Source organism: Microchirus variegatus (genome assembly GCF_963457635.1).
Source record: "Microchirus variegatus genome assembly, chromosome: 13".
NCBI lineage: Eukaryota > Metazoa > Chordata > Actinopteri > Pleuronectiformes > Soleidae > Microchirus > Microchirus variegatus.
This window is the reverse complement of record NC_139814.1, coordinates 11,265,982-11,290,952: the sequence shown is the minus strand read 5'-3', so window position 1 is coordinate 11,290,952 and position 24,971 is coordinate 11,265,982. Positions and strand designations below refer to the sequence as shown.

General features: G+C 39.4%; 1 protein-coding gene across 1 annotated transcript in view; it reads left to right on the top strand.

The window, feature by feature from the left end:
* The window catches only part of akap9 (A kinase (PRKA) anchor protein 9), a 56,920-nt gene that overhangs the window by 10,236 nt on the left and 21,713 nt on the right, over positions 1 to 24,971 (top strand). Inside the window, exons 3-22 of the mRNA XM_083899925.1 lie at positions 1,972 to 2,016; positions 2,668 to 2,730; positions 3,680 to 3,829; positions 3,969 to 4,124; positions 4,316 to 4,513; positions 4,607 to 7,450; positions 8,778 to 8,858; positions 10,591 to 10,738; positions 10,844 to 10,902; positions 11,017 to 11,137; positions 11,290 to 11,387; positions 11,477 to 11,582; positions 11,833 to 12,067; positions 13,264 to 13,324; positions 14,222 to 14,569; positions 14,947 to 15,165; positions 17,599 to 17,732; positions 17,942 to 18,138; positions 19,615 to 19,844; positions 24,504 to 24,666. Of these exons, the coding sequence (XP_083756051.1) occupies positions 1,972 to 2,016; positions 2,668 to 2,730; positions 3,680 to 3,829; positions 3,969 to 4,124; positions 4,316 to 4,513; positions 4,607 to 7,450; positions 8,778 to 8,858; positions 10,591 to 10,738; positions 10,844 to 10,902; positions 11,017 to 11,137; positions 11,290 to 11,387; positions 11,477 to 11,582; positions 11,833 to 12,067; positions 13,264 to 13,324; positions 14,222 to 14,569; positions 14,947 to 15,165; positions 17,599 to 17,732; positions 17,942 to 18,138; positions 19,615 to 19,844; positions 24,504 to 24,666 (5,656 nt within the window). The remainder of the gene's footprint in view (positions 1 to 1,971; positions 2,017 to 2,667; positions 2,731 to 3,679; positions 3,830 to 3,968; positions 4,125 to 4,315; positions 4,514 to 4,606; positions 7,451 to 8,777; positions 8,859 to 10,590; positions 10,739 to 10,843; positions 10,903 to 11,016; positions 11,138 to 11,289; positions 11,388 to 11,476; positions 11,583 to 11,832; positions 12,068 to 13,263; positions 13,325 to 14,221; positions 14,570 to 14,946; positions 15,166 to 17,598; positions 17,733 to 17,941; positions 18,139 to 19,614; positions 19,845 to 24,503; positions 24,667 to 24,971) is intronic.

Sequence of the window (24,971 nt, the reverse complement as noted above, 5' to 3'; positions counted from 1 at the left end):
ATTTTTTCCAGTTTTTAATAAGTATTTTGTACTTGTCCTATAGCTCCATAGCCATCTATCTGTGTGGAAATGATAATAGTCCTCTGAGTTTTTGTTTCCTGGAGCTGAATGAGTTATGACAAGTTGTGTTCATTAAATTTAAAGAGTCCAGGCTGAAATAGAACATTTTTGCATTAATTAGTTCCATTTTTGACTAAAATACACATGACCCAAGGAGGCGAGTTGAATAAATTGGTGTCTTGTGATGAAAGATGCAACAGGGTTTCCAAATATTATTTAATATTATTATTAGTAGCAAATGATAACATTTTTATCATTTTATGTGTTCGTGACAGAATGTCAGATATTTAATATCTGGTACGGTTTGTGATTTTTCATAAAAAGCCTTGAAATTGTAATGGGTCTGTAAAGGTTTTAACCATATGTGACCTTGCTTGAAACCTGAATGAATTCCTATGGGTAAATGAAAACATAATCAATATTCCAGCTGCTCCTTTATCCTGTAAAACGAAAAAAAATAAAATAAAATATGCCATGGTCTAAGGCCCTTACATGCATTTTTTTTTTTATTTGAGCCGTCTGAGTCACTTTTTTATCGGCACCTTGTAGCCTCTTTTTCCCTCAACCCTCTGTATATTTTGATACATTACATGCTCACAAAACTACTGGTTGCCATGAAAACAGACTGCCTTTAAACCAGTTAAGTTGTGTCAGTCTTGTGACCAAATCTAGTGGCCTTGCAACTATTTCATCAGAAATTAAGGGTTAATGTTATATTATTACTCTCAGTATTATTGATAATAATAATGATCATATTTATTTATTTATTTTTTTACCTTTGGGGCAACCAACAACTGTTTCATATAGCAGTGGGAAAACTAGCTATGAAGTGACAAGTGAAAGTCATGCATATTAAAAAAAACATACACAGTAGTGACCATGAATTTAAAATGCAGACATATTGTTTGCTCCCTATCATTGTTATTGTTCTCAGAACAGAGATTTTTGCGATGATGTTTCTGTCTGTGTGCTTTTAAAGAGTTGCTGTGGAAACAAAGTTTTCCTTAATGTCACTGCTGTTCTTTCACAGGCATCTGAGAGACATAATTGCAAATGCAAGTGTTGACTCATGGATGCCTCTTAGACATCTGAGCTTGACGGAGGACTTTGCATCAAGCTTACTTATCAAAGATTATCTGCCCACATATTATGGCCACAGTCTAAAGAAAAAAACATACTGTATTAGCTTACCAAATAATGTGTCAGATTGTATCTCTAGCATAATTAAAAAAATATTTAAATGTGTCTGGCACATTTAATTGATGGCTATGTCACTAGATCAGTCCTGATACTGATATTATAAAAAAAATGATTGTGGTGTCTGTTGTTTTAACCAGAAACAGTGAACCAAAAACAAGAATCCTGGCAACACATTTTTTACAAATTGCTTTGAAAAAATGGGGTAAAGATCTGAAAAAACAAAATATTTGTTTCCCCCTGAAATCAACAAAACCTTGTATTTTGCAATTTCAAGTGGATCTGGCTTTTACAATAATCCACTTTTATGAATGTAGCTGCTCACAGTTTGAGTTAATGCTCAACTTCAGCTCTCAGTTAAAGCAAAGTCCAAAATCACTTCCAGACCCTACACAGTTTCATTGTATGACTGAAGAATGAAATTGAAAATAGAATTCAGTAATGGCCGTCATTACTCTGTGGGAGCGGGAAACACGTGTATGGGAGAAGTAGGTTACACTGATGCTTGAATGCAAAGCGCCTTCTGAGATAGGACAGAAGATAGTTTTAAACATGAAAATGAGGATTTTATATTGTATTGCAGACTGGGAAGACTACAGGAAACACTTTCACTAGCACTAGAACACTAATTTCAATCTGAGGTCTTTAATGTATACTCCCTCAATGTTTCTTTGTGCTCTGTTGATTCATTCTATTTTTCTTCTTCTGTTTCAGCCAGAGAGCGAAGTGTCCACTACTGCCGAAGATTATTCCTCAGAGGTTAGATCACCTTTCTCAGCCTATATATAATTTCTTTACATTTAATTTGATGTGAAATCAAGATGTTTCTCACACAGATTTACATTAATGCATATCTACATATGACTGCTTGTGTTAGCCTGTCATCAGGGATTGATGGTTGCACCATCACTTTCAGACAGGGAAGCTATTGATCATAGTGCGTGAAGAATTAGCATGAGACCTGCTTCTAGTTGCCATGTTGTTCTTTATCTACATGTAGCTTGATAAAATGACTGTTTGTTACCATCAGTCAGTGCCATCATTATCTGCTTAGTCATTCAAATTGACAGGTGATGATGTTTTTTTTTTTTGGTGCATAATTAACTTTAAAGTGTGTCTCCACTGGCTACCATACATCCTATTTGACCGTAAGACAATCAAAGAAACAATGTCAGTTTGCTGATATCCGATAATAATTTTTTTAAACCAATATCAGCTGGTATCAATTTTGTGTGGATAATTTTGTGCATCCCTAAATATGTAGGGATATATGTGTATACATTCAGTCAAGCCAACATTCAGGATGTTTTCAAAGAAAGATATTTTATAGAAATTAGCAGAGGGAGAATTTCTGAAATAACATTGACTTTGCAGTTTTCAAACGTCACTGACAGTATTGTAAATTATCAGGTGAATGGGCTCCATGATGAGATGATCGAGAATCTCATGATGTCTCCGAGGGATTTTATCTGGGTACAGTAATCTGATCAGGCAGTTCTTTTGGCACTGCTTGAGACTCTGCTAGCAAACACTCTGGCTGCTGTATTGACTCTCAGTTCTGCTTAACATTGTCGTTTTCTGCAAGATTTCCTGTAACCCACTAACCATGTCTGTTTTATGCTGTACTTAAGCTAACCATATATCTACAGTATATACTGTTTGGTATTTGTTGACCATGGTGTAGAACTACTGCAATTTTAACCTACAGTTATCTTAACATTGTCATTATAAAGCATGACTTTATGACATTGAGTTATGTCATTGACATTATGTCTTAAAGCTGAGGACGATGGTGTGAGGGAGGCTGAGTGGTGGAAATGAAGTGACAGAACAGTCAAGTGCTTGAAGGGGAGAGAACAGGAGATGTTGCACAAAGACCTGTTCTCTCTTCTTGAACAAAGCAGACAGAACTGATCAACACGTACATCAGGGAGAGGAGAGAGCCAATCTTATAACTTGAATAGTGAGGTGTTGGGGATGAGTACCAGTGCATTGATTCAGTTAGAATGAATCTGTAGCACTAATTATTGTTTGAAACATGTCAGTGTGCCTGTAATTGAACGTAATGTATTTCATGAAATTGCATAAGAACACGCTTAACTTTGATAGAACTTCAGCTGCACTTGTTTTCTTATTTACAATTCCCAGATCTATTTGCCGTACTTTGACATACTTTACTAAACTGCTTTGTGTCGTGGTTCTTCTGGGCACTTTCACCAGCATCTGTAAAGCTGATTTTGGTCACAGCAGTGTTTTTTTATTTCAGTCATTATTTCTTGTATATGGCTCCTGGCTTCTGTTACTAACTGCTGTTGCCCTGGTGGTGACGAAGAGCTAAGCTCAGTCTTGAAACTATTGCTTTGATCGTTTACCAAAGCCATGCAAAGGCTTTGTTACTTCATTCCGTTATATTCCTGTTCAGGAGGAGGTGGAGCATCTCCAACAGGTGACAAAGGGAGGTACAATCCAGGATATGGAGGATGCACTTTCTGCCAAGACCCAGGCAGTGCAGGAGCTGAGTCAGGAGCTTGAAGATATAAGAGCCGTCTTTGGTACAGAGGGAGTACAGCAGGTAGAGATCTGATTGATATTTATTACAGTATTATTGATCATAACCTTGTACTTCAGCGTTTGTACATTCTTGCTGTTGTATGATGCCAACATTAAACTGTATATGAGGTCTAATTACTTTGCCATTTTACCTTTTATAGCTGCAAGACTTTGAAGCTGCTCTGAAGCAGCGAGATGGCATCATCACCCAGCTCACGACTAACCTTCAGCAGGCTCGAAAAGAGAAAGATGAGATTATGAAAGAATTCCTGGAACTGACAGAACAAAGCCAAAAATTACAAATTCAGTTCCAGCTGGTAGGAAGCCTGAAAGTGTTTTTTAAATTATTTCTTTTGTCTATCCTTTTTACAGTCATTTCTTTGCATTTCTCAATTGTTTTTATTAAATTCACAAGTAATATGTGTGTGTGTGTGAGGACAAGCTTGAACATATTCTTAACAGGAACTAAAATCTTTTTCTTTTCCTCTTCTCTGGCTAATAATCATAGCTGCAGGCGGGTGAGACACTGAGGAACACCAGCCACAGCAGTACAGCAGCTGATCTTCTGCAGGCCAGGCAGCAGCTTGTCCACTACCAACAGCAGCTGGAGGAAATGAACGTTGAGGTCAGAAAGCATCAGGAGACGAGCAGTGAACAACTGGAGCACATTGGCCAGCTGCAACTCAAAGTCAACGGGATGGAGATGGTAAGGAATTGACAATGTGTTGCTTGTTGCATGTCAGGTATATTATAGACATTTATGTTATGTTCTTTGTTTTATCCTTTGTTTTATTTGTAGTCGGAAAGAAGCTCACAAGAGTCATTTACGCAAAGGATAAACAAAAAGGACCTGCTGATCGCAGAACACGAAAAAGTCATTGCAAGTCAGGAGCAGCTGCTGACAGAGTTGAGAACCGCTGAGGAGTCTTCTGCACAAACTCTGGAAGAGAAAAGTATGTTTATTCAACAGCAAACTGCAATAATTACAGAGCATGAGCAGTCGTTGGTCCTGCTCAGAGAGGAACTTGCTCATGTTGGAAGGACAAATGAAAATAGTTTGCAACAGTCTGGTGAGAATGACTTGATCATAGCAGAGCAAAAGAGAGTCATAGCAGAAAGGGACTGCTCCCTTACACAGCTCAAGGATGAGCTTGAGTCTTCTGAAAAATGCCTGCACGGTCTCCAGCAGCAAATGTCTGTAAAAGAATCAGAGCTTCAAAAATGCCTCGATGAGTTGGAGAGCACCAAGTCTGACTTGGAAAGCTGTCGAGGTGAAAAGGAAAGTTGTAAATTAGAACTGGAGAAAGAGCGAGAAGAGTTGGAAATTTGTAAAGATGAACTTTCAACCTCTAGACAGAAAGAGCGAATGTCTTCTAATGAAATCATGCAGCTCATGGGCACAGTGGAGGACCTACAGAAGCGCTGTCACCAAGGCAGCCTGTCTGAGAGTGACGCCATCCAAAAAACGCAGGATGAGATTGCGAGGAAGCTGGAAGTTCTCAGGGCAGAGCTGGATGAAATGTATGGCCAGCAAATTGTCCAAATGAAGCAGGAGCTTAATTTGCAACATGCAGCGAAAATGGAGCAAATGACTGAGCTACATAACACTGAACTTGAATTACTAAAAGCACAACTGTCTCAGAACTCCGCTGTTAGCACTTCTGACATGGACAGGCTCAATGTGAAGATTAATGCACTTCAGGAGACATTAGAAGAATCCCAAGCAATGCATGATAAAACTGACCATGAGCTGAGTCAAGTTACCCAAGAAAAGTTCAACCTGCAGGTTCAGGTTGAGGATCTTCTCCAGAATCTTCACTCTACTAATAAAAAAGTGGAGCTGGTTTCCCACAATCTCAAATCTCAGGATAGTCTACAAGATGAAGTGCAGCGCCTCCAGGAGATGATTGACAGTCTGAAAGGTGAACTGGCTGCTGCTCAGGAAGCTGCACAGGAAACAGAAATAAAACACGAGTCAGAAGTAACCAACTACAAGATCAAGTTGGAGATGCTTGAAAGAGAGAAAGATGCAGTGCTGGACCGCATGGCAGAGTCACAGGAAGCCGAGTTGGAACGGCTAAGGACTCAGCTTCTGTTCAGCCATGAGGAAGAACTCACCTCTCTGCGGGAAGAACTGCAGAGGGAGAGCTTCTTGAACACAGAGAACCTCCTTAATGAAGCTGCTATCAAACATCAGAAAGCATTGGATGAGCTACGCTTGAGTTACGAAGAAGAACTGCGTTTGACGCAACAAGAAAAGGGTCATTTTGCCACAGAGCGAGATGAGCTTTTGCATCAAATATTTGACTTGAAAGAAGATCTGAAAGTAGCTTTGCACAGCTCCAAAGCAGACGAACTTGTCCAGCAGCTCCAAGAGCTTCAGGTGGAGCTTGAGGAACTGAGAAAGGGAGGAGAAGAACGAGCTAGAATGGAAAGCGAAATTCAGACATTGGTACAAAAGACAGATGTGCTTGAAAAGAAGACAAAAGACAAAGAACAATCCTGGGAGAACAAACGGAAAGAGGTTGAGTTAGAAAGTCAGACTTTAACAGAATCTAATAACACATTAAAGGAAGAGTTGGACTCAAAATGCTTAAAAATTGAGACACTGACAACAGAGAAAAATCAAATACAACAAGAAGTAGATTTGCTTAGAGAAAAAATTGAAAACCAAAAGACAACTTTTTCTTTTGCTGAGAAGAATTTTGAGGTAAATTATCAGGAGCTGAAGGAGGAATACATGTGCCTCATTGATGCAAAGAAAGAGTTAGAAGAAAGGACACTAAATGAGACACTTAAGTTTGAGGTGGAAATGACAAGCCTTCAGTCACAGATACAGGAGCTGAAGAGCAGCAGAGATATCAAAATGGAGGGAACTATTACAGATGGTAAAGCTTTGGTCGAAAAAGATATTACTGAGCTAACGGAGAAGCTTAATATTACTTTGACAGAGGAGCAAAGCCTGGCTGGGAGACTTTCTGAAGTTACAGAGCAACTGATGCTCACAGGGATCAAAGTGGAGCAGCTGGAAGAAGAGCTGACAAAAGTAAGAAAAGAAAACACAAAGGTCATGTCCCAAAATGAAAGCCTAGAAGAAGAATTGGGAAAGAAACAAGAGCAGATGAGGGGGCAAGATGCCCAAAGAAAAGCTCAGCTCCAGAAAGAAGAGCAAGCTTCTAAAGATCATCACTCTCAGATGCAATCTCTGCGAGAAGAGATAAAGGCTCTTCAGTCCCTGCTGCAGGCAGCTGAAGCTGAGAGAGGCAACATCCGACAGACCCTGGATGTCCAGCAGCTCTCACAGCCTCCCTCTGCAGCAACAGTCCAGTCCTCGGGGGAGGGACCTGTTGAAGGACGATCCTCGCTGCAGAAGCCCACAGCCTCAGGGTCAAACAGGCGTAAGAGACGGCAGAGGTTGAAGCAAGATCGCAAACTGGGCACTTCTCCGTCAGACAGTAGAGAAGAAAGACAAAGGGAGGACGAAGAGGAGGCAGTGGCAGAGGAGGAGAGAGCTACAAGTGTTGCAGCACAGGGGAAGCAGCCTCAGATGGAGAGGCAGGTTATGTCATGTTCACAGGAGAAGTCCAGTAAGGAGGACTCCACTGACGAGTACCAGGGAGATGGAGACGAAATCAACAAACAGGTAGGCACTCGCATGCATCTACTGCACCACTTCTCACTGAAACAGTCGCACTGCCTTTTATCTGTGTAAGTCAGATTTAATTACAGGTTTGAACGATTCAGGGGCTTTTCAAAAACTGTGTCCAAAGGAATAAAGAGTGCAGTTTAAGCAGCATTTATCACATTCATAATAAATCATGTGATATTTAATGTCATTACTAGCTTCATCAAAAATCCCTGCACTGCATTCATAGCCACAAAATGCTTGAAAGCTATAATGGCTGAGGCATCCAAGCAATGTCATGATTTCTCTATAGTCACAGTCATGATTAAAAACTGACTGCAAGCTTGTTCCCAAAGGTAGCATTGAGCTGAGCTGACTGACACTGTTGTTTTGAAAGAGATTGTTTTTATCATCAAGTTTGTGAAGGATTTTGATGAAGGGATTAAATGTGGTAATAAAAATATTGTGGTAGAGAAAATACAGATCGTACAAACTGCACAAAGCAATAAGGTGTCAAGAATCTATCTATATTCTGCTCATTTCTACTTTTAAAGGTGTACCATACAATATTTATGATCTGTTCTCATTTGATGCTCCTAGTCCACTGATTCTGATTCTCACATTGGTTTGGTCTGAAATCAGGATTATAGAAAAACAATCACCCACAGTTTTCTGATAGGTTTGAATCATTGCCATTTTGTAGAAATGTGTACATTCTAGTTTCTCTCCATCCTGCAGGGAGTGAAGGGTTTGAGGTGAGAAGCCATTTTACCCCAGTCACTTCTGTGTCTGTGTCACTTCACACTGTGTCTTAGTTACACCAGGCAAAAGACAGTGAACAGTGTCTGACTACCATTCCACATCTGTGTTTTGTATCGTCACCTCCTGGGTTGGAACATCTTGTTTTCAGTTTAGTGCGGTGACCAAAAACACTTCTTATCTTTAATTTGTCATATTTAGTGTTTGCTTTTGATGATTATTAATGCGCGAAAAATACTTTTTATTAGATACTGTCTGACTTTGTTGTTCTGTGAAAATACATTTGTACAGTTGACATTAGTGCTAAAATGAGGTTCTGTGTACTCTCACACAATAACCAAACTCATGTAAAGCTGATCTGCATATTTAATAATCTTAACTCTGAAACAGAATTGAAATAAAATAGATAATGCTCAATATTCTTTCATGACAAAATGCAGTGAATCATTTTTAGTTCTTTCCCTCTCAGGAAGTGATCCATAATTCTGCATCCTGTCCTTGTTTCCATCATATATGTATTCGACTCTATCTGTATAGGGATGTTTTTTAAAGAGTATTTAACAAAATAATATACTTTCTTTTTTAGGTGAGCGAGCAGACAGACAACCACCAGACTGAGCCTGTTGTGTGCCAGAGAGCAGAGGAAGGAGACGAGACTACTGAGCATGTAAATGTCACTTAAGCTTACATCCTGCCTGCGACTTAGCTGAAGTACATCATACACTATCAAGCTCAATAAATAGATGCTAACGTATGTTTTGTATTTTTCAGCCTGATGAATACCAACTCTTTATACTGTCATTATATTTGCTCATGTGTGTTATCAGTGCTCCCTAATAGTTTAGAAAGCAGGAAACTGAACATGAAAAGTTGTTTAGTAGGGTTGGTGTCAATAGTTGTAGGAAGATACAAGAAGTAGACATAGAGAAAATGGATGAGTTTAAATATCTGTGGTCAACCTCCCAAATCAATGGACGGGGCACAAGAGAGGTGAAGAAGAAAGTACAGGCAGAGTGGAGTGGGTGGAGACAGGTGTCAAGGGGTGATGTGTGACAGAAGTATAGCAGCAAGCTGCCAGACAGGAGGAGAAGAGGAAGACCACAGGAGTATAATGGGTTTTGTGAACGAGGACATGACAGAACAGTCTGTAACAGAAGAGGACACAAGGGATAGGGCAAGATGGAGGCAGATGATGTGCCCTAAAGGGAGAAGCCAATAGAAGAAGAAGAAGGTGTCCGTAGTTGGAAAGTAAGAAAGCTCTCAAAACATGTACAGCTGCTACAAGAAGGATATAACGTACATTATTACATTGTTGGTTAGTGGAGGATGATCATTGGGCGGTGATCTCGGAGAGCTGTTGAGTCAGAAGAATTTTCCTTGCAGCAATTACTATATGTAAGATCCTGTAAACTTAAAAAAAAAAAAATTCTGAAACTTGTGGAGAGCTGCAGAGTATCATTACATGACTCATACACCTATGAAATCTACCAATTTCACAAGATCCTTAATCTCTCAACATGCCACAATATTCCCAAAGGCCAATGAATGCAGCCTGTTTTCAAAGGGTTTTGTGGTATAATTTTCATCATTGAACTTATTCTGCTTGTAGGGGATTGTGTGTAGTAGCAGCACATCACATCTGTTTGTTAGTCACTTACTGTCTCTTATGTCCATGTTATTGGGCAACAACATGCGAGTGCTTACAGCTTTGAAAGGACCCCCCGCTCTGTCAGATTCACTACTAAGGAGTACAAAGCATCTCAAATACAGCTTAATTAAAATGTGCTTGGCGCACTTAAAAAAAAACATTTGACATCAAAGGTAACTGAATCACAAATTAATTATTGTGTATCCCTGACAAATTTGTGCTAATGCATAATGCATACTTGGAGAAAGGGGGCTCATCACGTGCCTTTTGTTGTCGGTTACAGAATTAATAATGGCAGACCTCTCATCCTGAAAACAGCTGGCTTGTGCCCCTGCTCACACATAGAAACCGAATTAGGTTATTTAATTATTTAGCTCCCTTCATTAGCTGCACACCCTAAATAGTTTTGAACTGTCAGTGACATTTATTGTATGAGTCTTCCAATTCTTCCAATCACTTCTTTTTTTAATGCTCTAACCAGAAACATTCAACCATATTTTAAGTTAAGTTAAGTATTTAAAGTTTGGCACAAATATCCACAATGATGAACAATTTGATTGTGTCCTGACAACACAAGTTTAGACCATCAATTCAAAAATGAATTTACTATACAACTGTTAGGTACTAGCAACAGTTTATCAGTACCATTCATTGTTGTCTCATTGTCAAGTTTTATGGAATATTAGAAGAAATCCTCTTATCCTTTATTCCAGCCAGGTTAAATACTGTGATATCTTCTTCCTGTGTCCAGGGTGAGTGCAGGTTGCAGATGGAGGCCCAGCGCATCAGCCTGTCTCAAATCCACGCCGCCCAGCTGGAGTTGCTGCAGGAGGAGACCGATGCCCGCACACACTCTCTGGCGTTGAAGCTGCAAAACCAAAGTGTTCGCAGTGATCTCGGTGAGCGGATGTGATGTTGGTTGCCTTTGTGTTTGTAGCAGAGCAGTGGGTCCCAAAAGTTTAAATATTAAATCAACTGTGTCTGATTGTATAATTTTTTCACAGATGAGCCAAGAACTCGCATGTTACAAGCTGTGTCGGACGAATGCAGTGAGATCATTCTGGTAATTATGTGTTTCTGTGTAAATGTAGTTATACAGTACAAAATGCAAATTGTGAATTTTTAAATGTCTGTGAATTAGCTTCATGATCTCAGCATGATACTGTATCTCTTTCAGTCTTTTAGAAATATATTTGGTGGAGGGTTTTTGGACAGTGTTGATGATGCCGGTTGGCAGCCGTCCTCAGAGGAAAGACCAGAAACCAGTGAATCCACCTCCATTATACTTGAAGCCAGAGGTACATTATGTCAAAGAGTTATAGAATCCCACACTGCATCCTATATAGCAAAAATGTAACATTTGTATGTAATCTAATTAAACAAATGAGTATTAAAAGGGATCCAGAACCAGTTTATCTCTTCTAAAAAATACACATTGGTGTCATTGTAGAGCTGTACAGAGGTCTTCTGCAGGTGAGGGAGAGGATCGAGCAGGAGCACGAACGACTGTCACAAATCCAGACTCTGCTAAGGGCTGATGGGAACAAGGTAAAACCTGTAGACTGGGTTTGTTTAATGGCTAGAAGGGAGGATAGTGTGAACAGAGACAAATATTAACTCATCTGCTGGTGATGCAGATGATGGAGTTGCAGATGACATATGATGAACTGAAGAGCAGCAGTGAGAAGGAGATCTCTGACCTGCGTGTGCAGGTTGCCAGCTTTAGCTCCTCTTCAAGCAAAGGTAAATTTATGTCTCATTATGAAAAGCAACAGTAGGTCAAACAACATTTTCAGTGGAATGAGCATATTCTGTAAAACGTGCAGCTAATTTCTGTTTTTTTCTTGCCAGTATAATGTTTTAATTTTGTTTCTTTATGCACACATTTATAACTTAATGAAGATTTTAAGAGGAACCTTGTTTTTCAAGGATCATTAATGTTTCATCTAGTGCTGTCCAGATTAACTTATCTTGAATTTCTCACCTTTGTTAGGTTCACAGGAGCAGACTGGTGCACCATCTACCCCCATAACTGAGGAATTACAGAGGCTGAAGGTTGAGGCTCAGGAGAAGCAGCTGCAGCTGGAGCAGAGTCACAGACAAGAGATGGAGCATCTCAGAGCTCACTACCAGCAGAAGGCCATAGAGGCTGAGGAGCGATATGCCACTGAGCTCGTCATGCTGCAGCAGCGGCTGGACGAGGTCGCAGGGTCTCAGAGCCACTACAGGTGAACACACTGAAATAAAACAACAAATTCATCTTAAAGGTGAATACTTTCACCTTTAAGTTACGTCTGTTACATGATTATGTAACAAAACAAGATCATATAACTTTTAATTTGCTCCAGTGTTCATATTAATTTATTGCATTGGTTTTCAGTATTCTGAAAATTACACAAACTCCTTTAAGTAGTTGTTCATGTGCTAGGAATAGGTGCACACTATGCTACATGATCCCCGAGAGATGACCTCAAATGCAAGCTGGTCTGAAACGTTCTTCTTTACATGTGGACGCTACCTGACCTAGTTCAGCTGACAACAATGACTCGACTAATTAAATATTCACTAGGTTATTTAAAGCCTTATTCATGCCTTTTGTTAGTCCACTAACCAATAAAAGAACATTTTCTGTCATAGCAGATGGTTTCCTGAGGGAAGTAGAATAGATATGAACCAATCGGTAGTTTTAACTGAATTAGAAACTTCAAATGACAAAAGCATTACTGTCAGATATCTGAAACGTGGACTGCAGATAAAGATCATTATATATATTTATGGTGTAAATTACATAAGATATGCACCATTGTGTAACCATTTAACTTAACCACTTATTTCTCTGATGTACTAGCTTTTTATACACAGAATAATGTTTATTAAATGAATTACCTAAGTCAATTTGGGTGAGTACACTGTAAAAAAAAACAGAGGATACTGCCCTCCACTGTTTGATTTTATAAATACAGCAGTATACATGATTATTCATTTATCAAGAAAAAATCTGCAAAGTAATTGGCAATTATTGTTAATATTTACATTTGTGTTGCATAAATAGTCATTATTTCAGTTTATTTCATTGCTGTGTTTAAGCCTAGTTTTTCAACATCAAATGGGTTAAATGTTGACTTAAATGCTCAAATTTTAAAGCAAGTAGGTTTAACAATTTTTGAGTTATGCCCTTGAATTTAATGTGGGATTGTTTCCACTGTCATTTTACTGTTGGACCTGTATTTATGCATAATAGTAAAACAAAAAACAGCTTCATGTTCCTTATTGTTTCAATGTAGGTATTTACATTCATTCTTACCTATTATTAATAAAAAATGCAATAACTTCTGGATACCATTGTTTTTATATCTGTAAACGGTTATATGTATAAATTCAACGCAGAACAACTAATTATTATGACATTTATTTTTGTTTTCAGCCTGTCTACATTTTCAGAGTCCAGCTCTGAGAGGATGGAGGAGCACAGCCAGGAACTAAAGGTTTGGCTGCTACATTTTGTCCTCATCTAAATTTTCCCATGTCACATACATCACATGTAACTATGTCGTTCATCGTGTCCATGCATTAAGACCCGATGACAGTAAGGCTTGTTGGGAGGGGGCAGTTTCAGCCTTTAGGCTAAAGCGTGCTCTAAATCCCCGGCTTTGTTCCAGAAGCAACATCATATATCAAATCATTTATAGAACAAGTCATTACATAGCCTGTCATTTTAGTGTGTAACTTGTGAACCAAATGGACTTACTATGTTCTTGGTGGCTTCATGAAAAGAGGATTCTGTCCTGCATGAATCAACTGTACTCCATTTAAGCCGTCGCTCACACACATCGCTTCAACTTCCATAATTTCATAGCCTGTCACTCTCAATCCTTCCGACCTCAAAACTCCGCGTCTCACTCCTTTAAAGCCTCTGACATCCTCATGCAGAGATCAGTGAGGAAGAAAGTGGAGGACTGAAGGATGCATGGGAGGAGCAAGAAACTGGGAAAAACTGGGCATTATATTTATAATGTATACTAAGAAACGTTAAGCTTGAGGCGAGCGGTGTAAAAGAAACTCAATGACTGTGAAATAGACAAGACAAGGATTCATCATGAGACAGAGCTGCAGTTTGCTGGGGGAGGAAGTTGCTCTAATACATTGGAAAACATCTCCAATCATCCCTGGGGGGGGCGGGGAGAACAAAATAGTTTATTTATCAGTGGTGGGCTTGGTTTAGATACAGGGAAGAAGAGCTGATTATTTCAGGAACAGTGATGAAAAACTGCTTATCTTATTATGACCCTCACTTTGAAACACAAAGTTTGCTGATATCTGGTGCTTTTTAAGCAAAGCAACTCATCCTCTCCTCCTTGTTTCCATTTTCTTACTCTTCACAGGACCTGGGAGAAGAGGAGTTGTCAGAGGAACGTCTGAAGTTGTTTTTGCCTACCAGGTCTGCAGGTCTTACTGCACAGCTGCAGGCACTGAGGAAAGCACTCTACCATAAGTATGTCCAAGAGGTGGCCACTCTCAAAGAGCAGCATAACAGTGAGCTGAGGAGACTGAGAGAACAAAGGGAGCAGGAGAAGAGAGGAGAAGGGCATCACAAGGAAAGAGAAGAGAGAGAGCAGGATCTCAGTGGAATTAGCACCGCTGGAAACTCCAGTGAGAGGAGCGGTGCTGCCGAGCAGTTCGTGCTTGAAGAGAAACCACACTGGGAGAGAGTGGAGGAGGAGGTTGCCAAAGTAGGTGTTCAGGCATTTTGTTTTTGATTTGAAACTTGCATGTGCAGACAGTATCAATAAATCAGTACCTGCAGACAGACGTACTTGATTGATATGACTGGATACATTTGGAGCTGGAGAAATTGTGAATGATTCCATAATCAATTAGTTCATTACAAAATACAATGTACTTTACTGAGTTTCTTTGTCTTGTTTGATAGATAAGCCAGTAACTATGGGATTTGAACAGTAGATTGAACAAAATATAACATGTAGAGATGTAATGAGCTTTGAGAGAAGTTTAATTTCCCCTCGTTTATGCTGATCAAACGGAGAGAATCTTATTATGTTCTGCATCACAGAATCCTAATGAAATTACCTTGAATCCATGTTTATAGGTCATAGTTCAGATGTCAGTGGCTTTTGCACAACAGACTGAGATGGCTCGCATCAACAAGCACACCTGCCAGGCAAGCGCCTCCATGCAGACCCAGTCCTCAGGTTCCAGGCTGGAGGAGTTGGAGAGGGAGAGACTGGAGAAGGACCTGGAGGAGAGGAACCTGGAGATCCAACGGTTAAAGGAGGCACTGCAGAAAACTGAAACAGCACATAGACAGGTGTGTTGATTTACTTACCATACTCCACAAGTCTTATCCATTTCATCTCAACATGTATTACTGTTGTCATTGTCATTTCTCAATGCAGGTGTTGCATCAGTTGGACTTAATATCTTCAGTATCATCAATTTTTTATGACTTTGAATAATGTTATTATTTCTGTGCTCAGTCAATATTGTGCATTTATCTGAGCCAGGATTCTTGAGCAAAAGTGTACAGCACATATTTTGCCTTTAAAGTTTCAAATAAAATATTGAAGCTTTAGTTCTTAACTTCTAAATATAAGCAAATGTATTCAAAACCTTGTCAAATGAGTTCATACAATGTTGCTTAAGCCCAGTAGGTCTACATAACTCTCTGTAGGTTTCAGAATACTTTTATTATCGCTGAGGAAATTGTTTCAAAGTATATCTGAGTTTTGTTTACATTGATATTCCTGCACAAGTGATGCATTGTACGTCACGACTGATGGAGGCAGAACAGAAGTACAATAGCTACATAGAGCTTGTGAAGTGAGACGGCTGCATGCTGTTGGACTATGGCTAAAAATACCAAGAATTGCCCAATAAAAGTAGATTGGATTACTTTGCTAAATATAAACCTGGCAGTAGGACTTCGCAAGTGTATTTCAATCTCAATCACAGAATGTGATTGTCTGATATTGAGAATGCATCCAACCCATCAATAGAATGCAAAGCAAAACAGGCACTCCATACACAACTGCTGCTGTTCCTGCACAACGCAGCTCCCAAGTTTCCTGAATGAGACAACACATACCAGATGATTCAAATAAAAATCTGTCTCACACAGCAGTCTCTCTCTCTCTCTCTCTCTCCCTCTCTCTCTATTTCTTGGTGAGAGTGGGAGTGGTAAATGCAATGCAATGAAAAAACATGAAAAACAATTAATCGTCTTGATAAATAATTTTATTTCTATATTGACATAAATAACCCGGCTTATTATTTTTGGCCATGATGATTGGTTAAACCATTATTGTAACTGGGTGGTGGAGGTGGTGTGAGAGCAACTTAGGCCTATGTCATGTTGAGAGACTGTTTTTTGTTTTGGTAATTACGATGGAGTTTAATGCCAGTAGAGTTGGTTAATACAAATCGCATAATTTAACAAATCTTGTGAACAAACCATCCAAAAAGCAGCACACTCCCATTAAAGCAACAGCATCCTGCAGGGCAAAACATTATCCTTATTTTAACTCTTATCAGAACCTTTCTACAGTGAGGTACTAACTATACATTGAAACCGCTCTTTTAAGAATCAGTACCATAAACAGTTTAAAAAATAAAATAATTGTTTCTTACTTAATTTCTTACTGACTTCTCAGGCATTCTTTCATCATCCAGCTTGTCCAGAATTTGGTAGTAGTGTTTTTTCAGAGCAGTCCATCTGTCTTCAACAGTTAATAACAGGGTATTTCACTAACCATTTATTGCATGATTAGGCTTTAACAGTGTGGTAGATGTGGCTCTCAGGTTTAGCATTCTTTGTCAGATGAGTTGATGCAACATGCACTTGGTGGTGATCATTGATTAAAAAGAAATGTTCTGAAGCTTCTATTGTTAGTGATTCAAGATTCAGATTCAGATTCCTTTTAAATATCTTCTCTCAGCCAAGACGTCCACATGCACTGTGCAATTCTCTCTTGAATGCTCCTGAATTATCCACAGTAAATAAAAAGCTTAAACAAAGTTGATTTAGAAAGCCAGGTGGATTATTTATTGCGACATTTTTGTCTTTAATATTTGATTTCAGCCCACAAAAAATGATTTTCTTTTCAAAGATTACATTTCATTTCATTCTTCTGTTGTTATATTGCATTCAATATATTTTTTTACAGTTTAGGAGGACATGATTGATTACAACAAACTAAGTTATGGTACAATTCTGTGAAACCACAGACTTCATTCTATACTTCCAGCAGTAATAATGTAAACAATTCAGTCTTATATTTATGTCAACTTTTACTCCATGGGATGTCATTTGTAACATTTGCTTAAATCTATTTGAAAAAGTGTTATTTTTTTATGCTGTGACCAGAGTCTCGCTCATCTGTCGACTCTGCAGTCGTCCGTGCCTGTGGCAGTTGAAAGGCAGAGTTGAGTTTATGCCATGCTCCCAGGAGGTGGCGCTCTTGTCTGTGTGCCTGAGGTGCACCTGTTGCCATAGTAGCACAAAGATAGTAGTGTTTCTCTCAGCACCAAGGGAGAGAGTTTGTGTTTGTGTGTGTGTTTGTGTTTGTGTGCTTGTAAAGGGGCAGTGTGTGCACGTACGTGTGCCTTATTTGAATTCACTCTTACTGATGGTCACATTTTCAGCCACACTGTCCACTCCACATGAGTTTAAGAAATCAGTTTATCCATGTGCTAATTTGCAATGACGGGGCTGCTATCTGTGTTTTCCCTCCTGCCTGTCCAGACCTTAAAGAAGAGAAGACATGACCAGGAAGAAATTAAGGAGGAAGATCTTGGTGGGCTGATGATGAAGGAGCCTCATGCACACGAATCATCATCACAGGATGATGGAGAATCCTCTGATAAAGATGTTGAAAGGTAATATTGCATTAATATTTCTCTCAACCCTCAATTAATCATTATTATTTGCATGTTTTTCTTATGAATTTTGTTACTTTCTATGCATAGTATTTATTGTGTAGTCTGACAGTGTTAACTTTTTTTTATTCAACTGAAAATTCCTTTTTCCCACTCCAGATCTTCAGGAAACTTTTCTTTATTGTTGTTGCATTCTCTCCTCTTTTCAGAAACCTGTTGCGTAAAGCCAACGAGAAACTTAGTCAGGTGCTGGTTGATGTTTTGAAGACAACAGCAGCAGCAGAGGAAACCATGGGCCTCTACATGCAAAATCTTCGTGGTGCTTCTGGTGAAAGGCAGCAGGCTGCGCTGCCCCACACCACCTCTGAGAGAGTTAACACACAGCCCTTCGAGCCTTTTGCACCAGGCAAGTATTACAAAATCATAGAAACAGTTTAAATAGATAAGAAATATGTTGAGCCCATTAGAAAACTATAAGAAAAGTTTCTATGTTGTGTGATTAATACACTGTATACTAACTGCACAGAATGTTTGTATACTGTACTTTGTAGCTCCACCGTTGCAGCTGCAATTCAGTGTCCAGGGCCATTGTCAGACTGACATCCATATCCCAAAGCTTATATTTTATTAAGTTTATTATTATGTTTACTAACTGTGTATAAAACAAACTAGATGTGAAGTAGACAAAGTTCAGACACAGTTCAGCTTCTGTTTGTAAAATGGTACCTTCTGTGTTCTTAATGTTTTCTGGTGAGATGAAATGCACCATGACCACACAGATTTAGTGCTGGCCTCATCAACACTCAGTTTACTGAACAGTGACACATGTACTATCATGATGCACACATTAAGTGTGCTCAAGTAAAGCAGTAAGGGCAGTAATTCAGAGTGTCATAAAACATATCAAACTTGTCTTGACAGTATTTGGATAATGACCCGACTTATCAGTATCACATCAATAATGCCATATGTGTCAGGTGCCTTTGATGCCAACCCTTTTGAACCACCACCCATTTTCATTTATTCAAAAGTCTGCATTTTATTGCTTTACCATTGCTCCACACTGCTGCCTCGGTCAGTCACAGTTAGGATTATCACAGTCTTGCATGGAAATTATGGTCGGTGCTTGTCGAATGGTGTGCCTACAAGAGAACCTTTGTCTGCAATAGAGACATCACTTTATCTATTTGTGCATTTATGTAAATAGCATTCAAATGATGTAAAAGCAGCAATATACAAGACATTAAGTACCAAACTCTGGGTGAGGTGAGAGTGTGTACAGTACATAGTACACATACTGTATTACAGAACTGACCTGCTGTCATTTACACATTATGATAGTTATTTTGCATTTTATGACAACACCTGCACATTATGTTCAGTAATAACCTGTGGAGGCTTAAATACCAGTCAAGGCCATGGCTTGAGGCATTGTGTTGTCCAGTTTTCTGTCTGCCCTGAGACAATTGTCTCTAATTTTGGTAGTAACGGTCACTTATACTGAAGGACAAACTGAAATAGATTTTTGTGGTCCAAATCACACTGTCTTTAGAATTATATCATAACTTAACTCAATAATTCATACCCTTATTTTAAAAAGTACACTTTTACTGCTGTCTTCACTACATATATTACATAAGTCTGGATTTAGACTGGTGTACAACCACAAGGTGATTATTTTTGAGGTTTTATTCTATGTACTATTGATAAAAGTCTCACAACTATATTTCTGTGAGTGTTATGAGTACTTGTTTCTCATGCCTTAAGTCATGCCTCAAGTCAATGATAAATCCCTTATTCACAAAATATCAGTGGAGTTTTGCAATAAACATCAGTTCTTTGTGTGACATATTTCTGCTCTCCGGTCCTTCGTTCACACCAGGTGAAACTGCTGAAAGTTTCCAGGGCAGCGAGACCTGTGCAGATGAGAGTTTGTGGTCCACTGAGAGGGAGGCTGATGACGGTCTGGAGGTGTCCCAGCAGATGATGGACAGCCTGCTGCTCGGAGCGGAGACACAGTTGGAGAATGAGGAATTTTTAATGGCCATCGGTACCCGGCTCCAAACGGCTCTGGAGAAGATGTTAATGGCCATCACAGATGCCACCAACCAGGTACGAGTCATATACTGCTGTAGCTCTACTCGTCTGGGATTTAGTTTTATTTGCTCCCATTCACAGTTCTGAATGACTTGCTCATCTTGTTTTCTTGCCATCATGCAAATTTTACTTTCTGCCCTCCAGTTAGCTTTGATTTTGGTGAATCTTAAATTTTGAATTAAATTAAAATTTTGATTATTTGATGAAGTAGTTTGTAACAAAGCTACTATCGTATAAGTTGGGCTCTGGAGTTGCTGCTCATGCCACAGATTTCTTTACTGATTTGATCAATAACAAGTCTGGCTCCATCTGAAGGTAACAAAAAAACACCCACATTCACATCCAAAACTCAACACATTATTACGTTTTAATCTTAATATTAATCATTCTAATTAATCCATGTAAACACTGAAGTGTAAACATGCCAATTCACTACTCACCTCAATTAGCCAATGGACCTTTTTCATGGATTCACTGGTCACAGTAAGAAAACCACATGTGTAAATAATTAAATGGGTTACATGAAACGAACAGAGCTATTGTTAATGGGATCAGTAATACAGTTCTATTTAGCTTCCTCAGGGTGAAAGCTGATTATGTCCTTACATATGGAACTGAGCACACTGCACCTGTGCTTTTCCTGCTAAGACATGTCAAAATGGTCCATTGTTTGAATTGTATGAATATAAATTTGCCCACATGTTTTTCTTGTATTAGATTAAAAAATAATCAAACAATAAGCCCAGGAATTCCTGGCCACACACTTGGCACATTTACATGCCCATCCCTACAGCCTGAAATGGTTCAGTACCCATCACTCGTGAGGGCTTGTCTTGTGCAGTTTGTGTGTGTTTGTACATATAGGTTACCAATAAACAGAAAGCCCTAGTGACACATTTAGCTTTTTTCAAAACATTAAAACACTCACACTCATCACGGTTTACCCCCGTGCCTGTTCGTGGAGGTAAAATGAGGATGAGGCTGCAGAATGTGGACGGCAACAAAGCTGGTCTGTCTGGAATTCAAATACAAAAGAGCTGCCTCATTCTCAGTCGTTGCCTGTAGATACGAGCTGTATTTACACTGATCTTTTGTTTGCATGACCAGCCCATCTTAGCCCAGTGAGACAGAACAACTCCACCCCCTCTTAGGGTGTCTATGTAACGTGCCCACTGTGGCCATCATCCCACAGAGAGACTGGGCCAGTTTAACTAGGCCAATGGATGCCTTACTGTAACTGACTCGACAGCACATCTTCCCATTGGCTGAAATGTGTGCGTTATTTATGCTTAAATGGTTTTTAACTTGGAGATCTAAAAATAGCTTTAGAGAAATTCCAGTCCAAGCATCACAACACTGTTGTGTCAGTATCCATCCACACCATGGAGTGCATGGTGTGGTTTTTAAAGGCTTAATTCACCACAATTTAAAAAAAAAAAAAAAAAAACACACACTCACATCAGCTTTGCTCTTTGCTTGGATAACTTGTTTGTGGTTTATTTTCAATTTAAAGTGATGTTGTGAGTGTGCCATTTTCTTTACTGTTATACATTTCGAAATTGTATCACAGATTTGAGCTAAATTGAAGTATAATTTTTGGCTGCAATTTTGAGAATCAATAAGTAGGGTAGTTTTATTTATATATATGTATTTTATTTTTTTATTAAATATCAAAATGTCTCCCAAAACATCTTCCCTATTCTAAATAGAAAATGTTTTTTTTTAAACCTTCCTGGAAATCCATGGACATTCTGATATTGGTTGGACAGAAAAAGAAATATATATATGACAACACTGCATTGTGCATTTTCATTAACTTTAGAATTTTTTTACAGAGTTAAAAACATTTAATAAACATATTAAAATTAAAAGAAGAAAATTAAACTGCAGCTCCGGTAAAGACCCGCTCTAGTTACATGTGACATTGTTTGCATCTCTTCTACGTACACACAATTAAAACAACATAAAGTTGTAATCAACAAGGATTCTAATGGTTATATCAATGGTTTCCTTGTTGCTATTGATTAAGTATACATAAGTCTTACAGTGAGCAGCGCTGGATCATTATGTCTTGTCTGTGAAGCAGCGTTGTGAGCTAAGATTGATGTAACAAGCCGGTCAAGAATGTTAAGTGTCGACTGCTGTAAATGATTTGCTCCAGGAACGCGTTTGTTCACTCATTGCTCACCTCCCATTATCTGCTGGTGAGACGCTTTAGTGAGACGTGGAAATTCTTTATGCGCAGTGAATATGATGACATGTCAAGCAGAGACAGTAGGTGGGACCAAGAAGCAGAATATCAGAACATGGCTTTTAGGAAGAGAATCCAGTTTGACAGCCTTCTGTGGAAAGGGTGTGTTTCGTCTGTGGTTATTTGTGTCTGTGGGGAGTGTGTGTGTGTGTGTGTGTGAAGGATTGATTAACAGATCTACCTGAAACAAACTAGCCCTCGGGATCAAAGCCACGCCTGCTTCCCTCCCACTTTGCTAAGCAGTATCCTGCTGTGTGTGACCGATGTAGGAAGTGGAAGAAAAATCCTCCACTTTGAGTGGGGACAACTGGATTTCAACTTTAAAAATCTTTTTTTCAAAAAAAAACCTTGGATGAACAGAGTCAGTAAGTGAAACAGAGTGACCGTAGCCTACATGGGGTAAGTAAACCTCACCTGACAGGAGAAATATCCGGCATCTCTGAGTAATATTATGGTGTGAGCAAGGAGCATGTGCAGAGAGAGAGAATGCCAGTCCTTAAAGGAAGTAAGACTTAAAGAGAGAGCGACTTTTCATCACACTGTCATTTCACCCTCGACTGGCTGCCGCTTGGTCTAAACAATTAAAAGGGGCCCCGGGGAGGCTTCCCTGCAGGTCAGGTTGCTACGTCGACGTAGTGTTGTCAAAGAATCTCCAGAGGGAGCGGGAGAGGAAGAGAGAGAGAGCGAAAGCTGGAGCTGACATGGGGCTGTGAGCATTACCGATGTTGCTTTTCCCTGAAGAAGGATGGTCAGAAATAACACAAAGAGAAGGCTGACACAATAAGGAGAAATGCTTGCCTTTAGGTTTACATACCTCTTGCGGTCATGTTCAGGAATGCCCTATAAGCTGCTGGACCAAGTTGTGGAGTTCACCTGCTGCCGAGGATGACATTATGAAGGACTCGGAAAAAGCACTGTTGCTGGATCGTTTTCTGTCTCAATATTTACCTGGAACCTGTTCTACCTCCACCAGGCATCACGTGATTGAGATGACGTGAATGTCACCCCCTCCCAATGTTGTTTACTCTCCTTGCATGGGGCAAACATAGAAACTGTTGCCTGGAGCTATCCACACTGTTGTCTCTCTCTTTTCCATTCCCCACTGGATTTTATTCTCATTTCCATTTGCTCAGCTTAGTCTGAGGGATCATGGCATATAGAGACGTCTTTTGATGACCCCACAAAAACGCTCAGACATAACAAAATCAGGCTGGAAGTTCTCACTTCACTCATCTGTCCTATACCATGGATTCCTACCGTTCTTACCGGAACTCGAGTATGCAGAACAGCACGTGGATGGAGGGGGAGGATCGGGATGTGTACGAGGTGGAATCTCGCATCCCGCTTCCACGACCGTTCCCACTCTGCAGCACCTTGAATGAGAAAAATGCTGTTGTGGTCCAGACGCAGATCTCGCATGTCAATCACAGGACTAATGGTCACTTGCTTAAGGTTATCTCCAAAATCTCCCTTCCCACTCCTCCTTATACAGTAAGTCTTATGCCTTTAACCCAAGACCATACACATAAATATCACTTGTCCAACAGATTTGTGCAATTTTAAAGTTTATTCTCGAGATAGTTCATGTAGCTGCCTGCTTATTAATATCTGATGGGCACATTTTCTTTCAGCCTCTTTTATGTAGTTCAGGTCGACACATGAACATAATTGAACGTCATTCCAAGCAGGCACACACCGCGGCACCTCCTCTGCGCTGCTTTTGAGTCAGTAGGTGAAAGACTGTATGACTTCAATGTGGCAGGGTCACTTTACTACTTCCTGCCTCCTGTAATCTTTCAATAAGACCTTTGCTCAGTGAGTTATGGAAATCCATAGAAGGCACATATGACATGTCTGTGAACACGCTGGAGATTCATTATGATGATTTCATAGCAGGAAAAGCAGCTTTGGTCATTTTGTTTTCACTTTTTTTCATGTGCCCTTTTTCGTTGAAATAATAATAAAATATTTTATGTATTGTAAATTACTGTATTACAAATATATCAAATCTCAATGTTGAATGTTGTTTTGGGCTGTTTCATAATGAAACAAAACTCTTATTTCATGAACATTAGTTTATGGAAAGATTAATGATAATTAAGTGATATAATCATGTGATCATATGGTAAGATTGTTTCTCTTCTCCCTGGTAATGGGACTTTCATAAAATGGCTACACTTGTCAGACAGAAATACAATGGTGACCTGGTATTATGACCTTTATGCTCTTATATGTATCACACTCTAAATACAAACAAATCCTTGACTATCCTGCCTCATAAGTCCAAACGTCTGTCAAACTCTTTAACATTCATGACGCCATCAGCAAAGACGGACCTCATACGACTTCACCAACAGGATGAGCATCAAATCAATAAATAGATTATTCAATGCAGTAACAAGTCATTTCTTTCCTCCTCTCAGCTTGAACATGCCCGGATGACCCAGACCGAGCTGATGCGGGAGTCCTTCCGCCGTAACCAGGAGATCAGTGAACTACTGCAGAAGCAGGAGGAGCTGCAGGAGAGGTTGAGCGAGGAGGCGCGGGCACGGGAGCAGCTGGCTCTTGAGCTTCACCGCGCTGAGGGTGCGTGTTTTCTTCATATTGTCTAATTTTTATCATGGTAAAGTCAACTGTGATTTTCAAAAACCGTGCTCGGATCAGCGATAAATCATTTGATTTGTATATCTTCTTGTAGTTTGTTTTATATGTTAAAGGTTTATAGACCTGCTAAAAGTCATTTTTCTTCAAAGCATTCTCTTCGTGAATTCACTCACATTTCCTCTGTAGATACTGGTGAATGAGCCATTAATGACTGCAAAAAAACAGAGCTGAATCAGAGGCATAAGGAACAAAAGTGAAAATACATGTGTGCATGTGTTTGGAGGGGG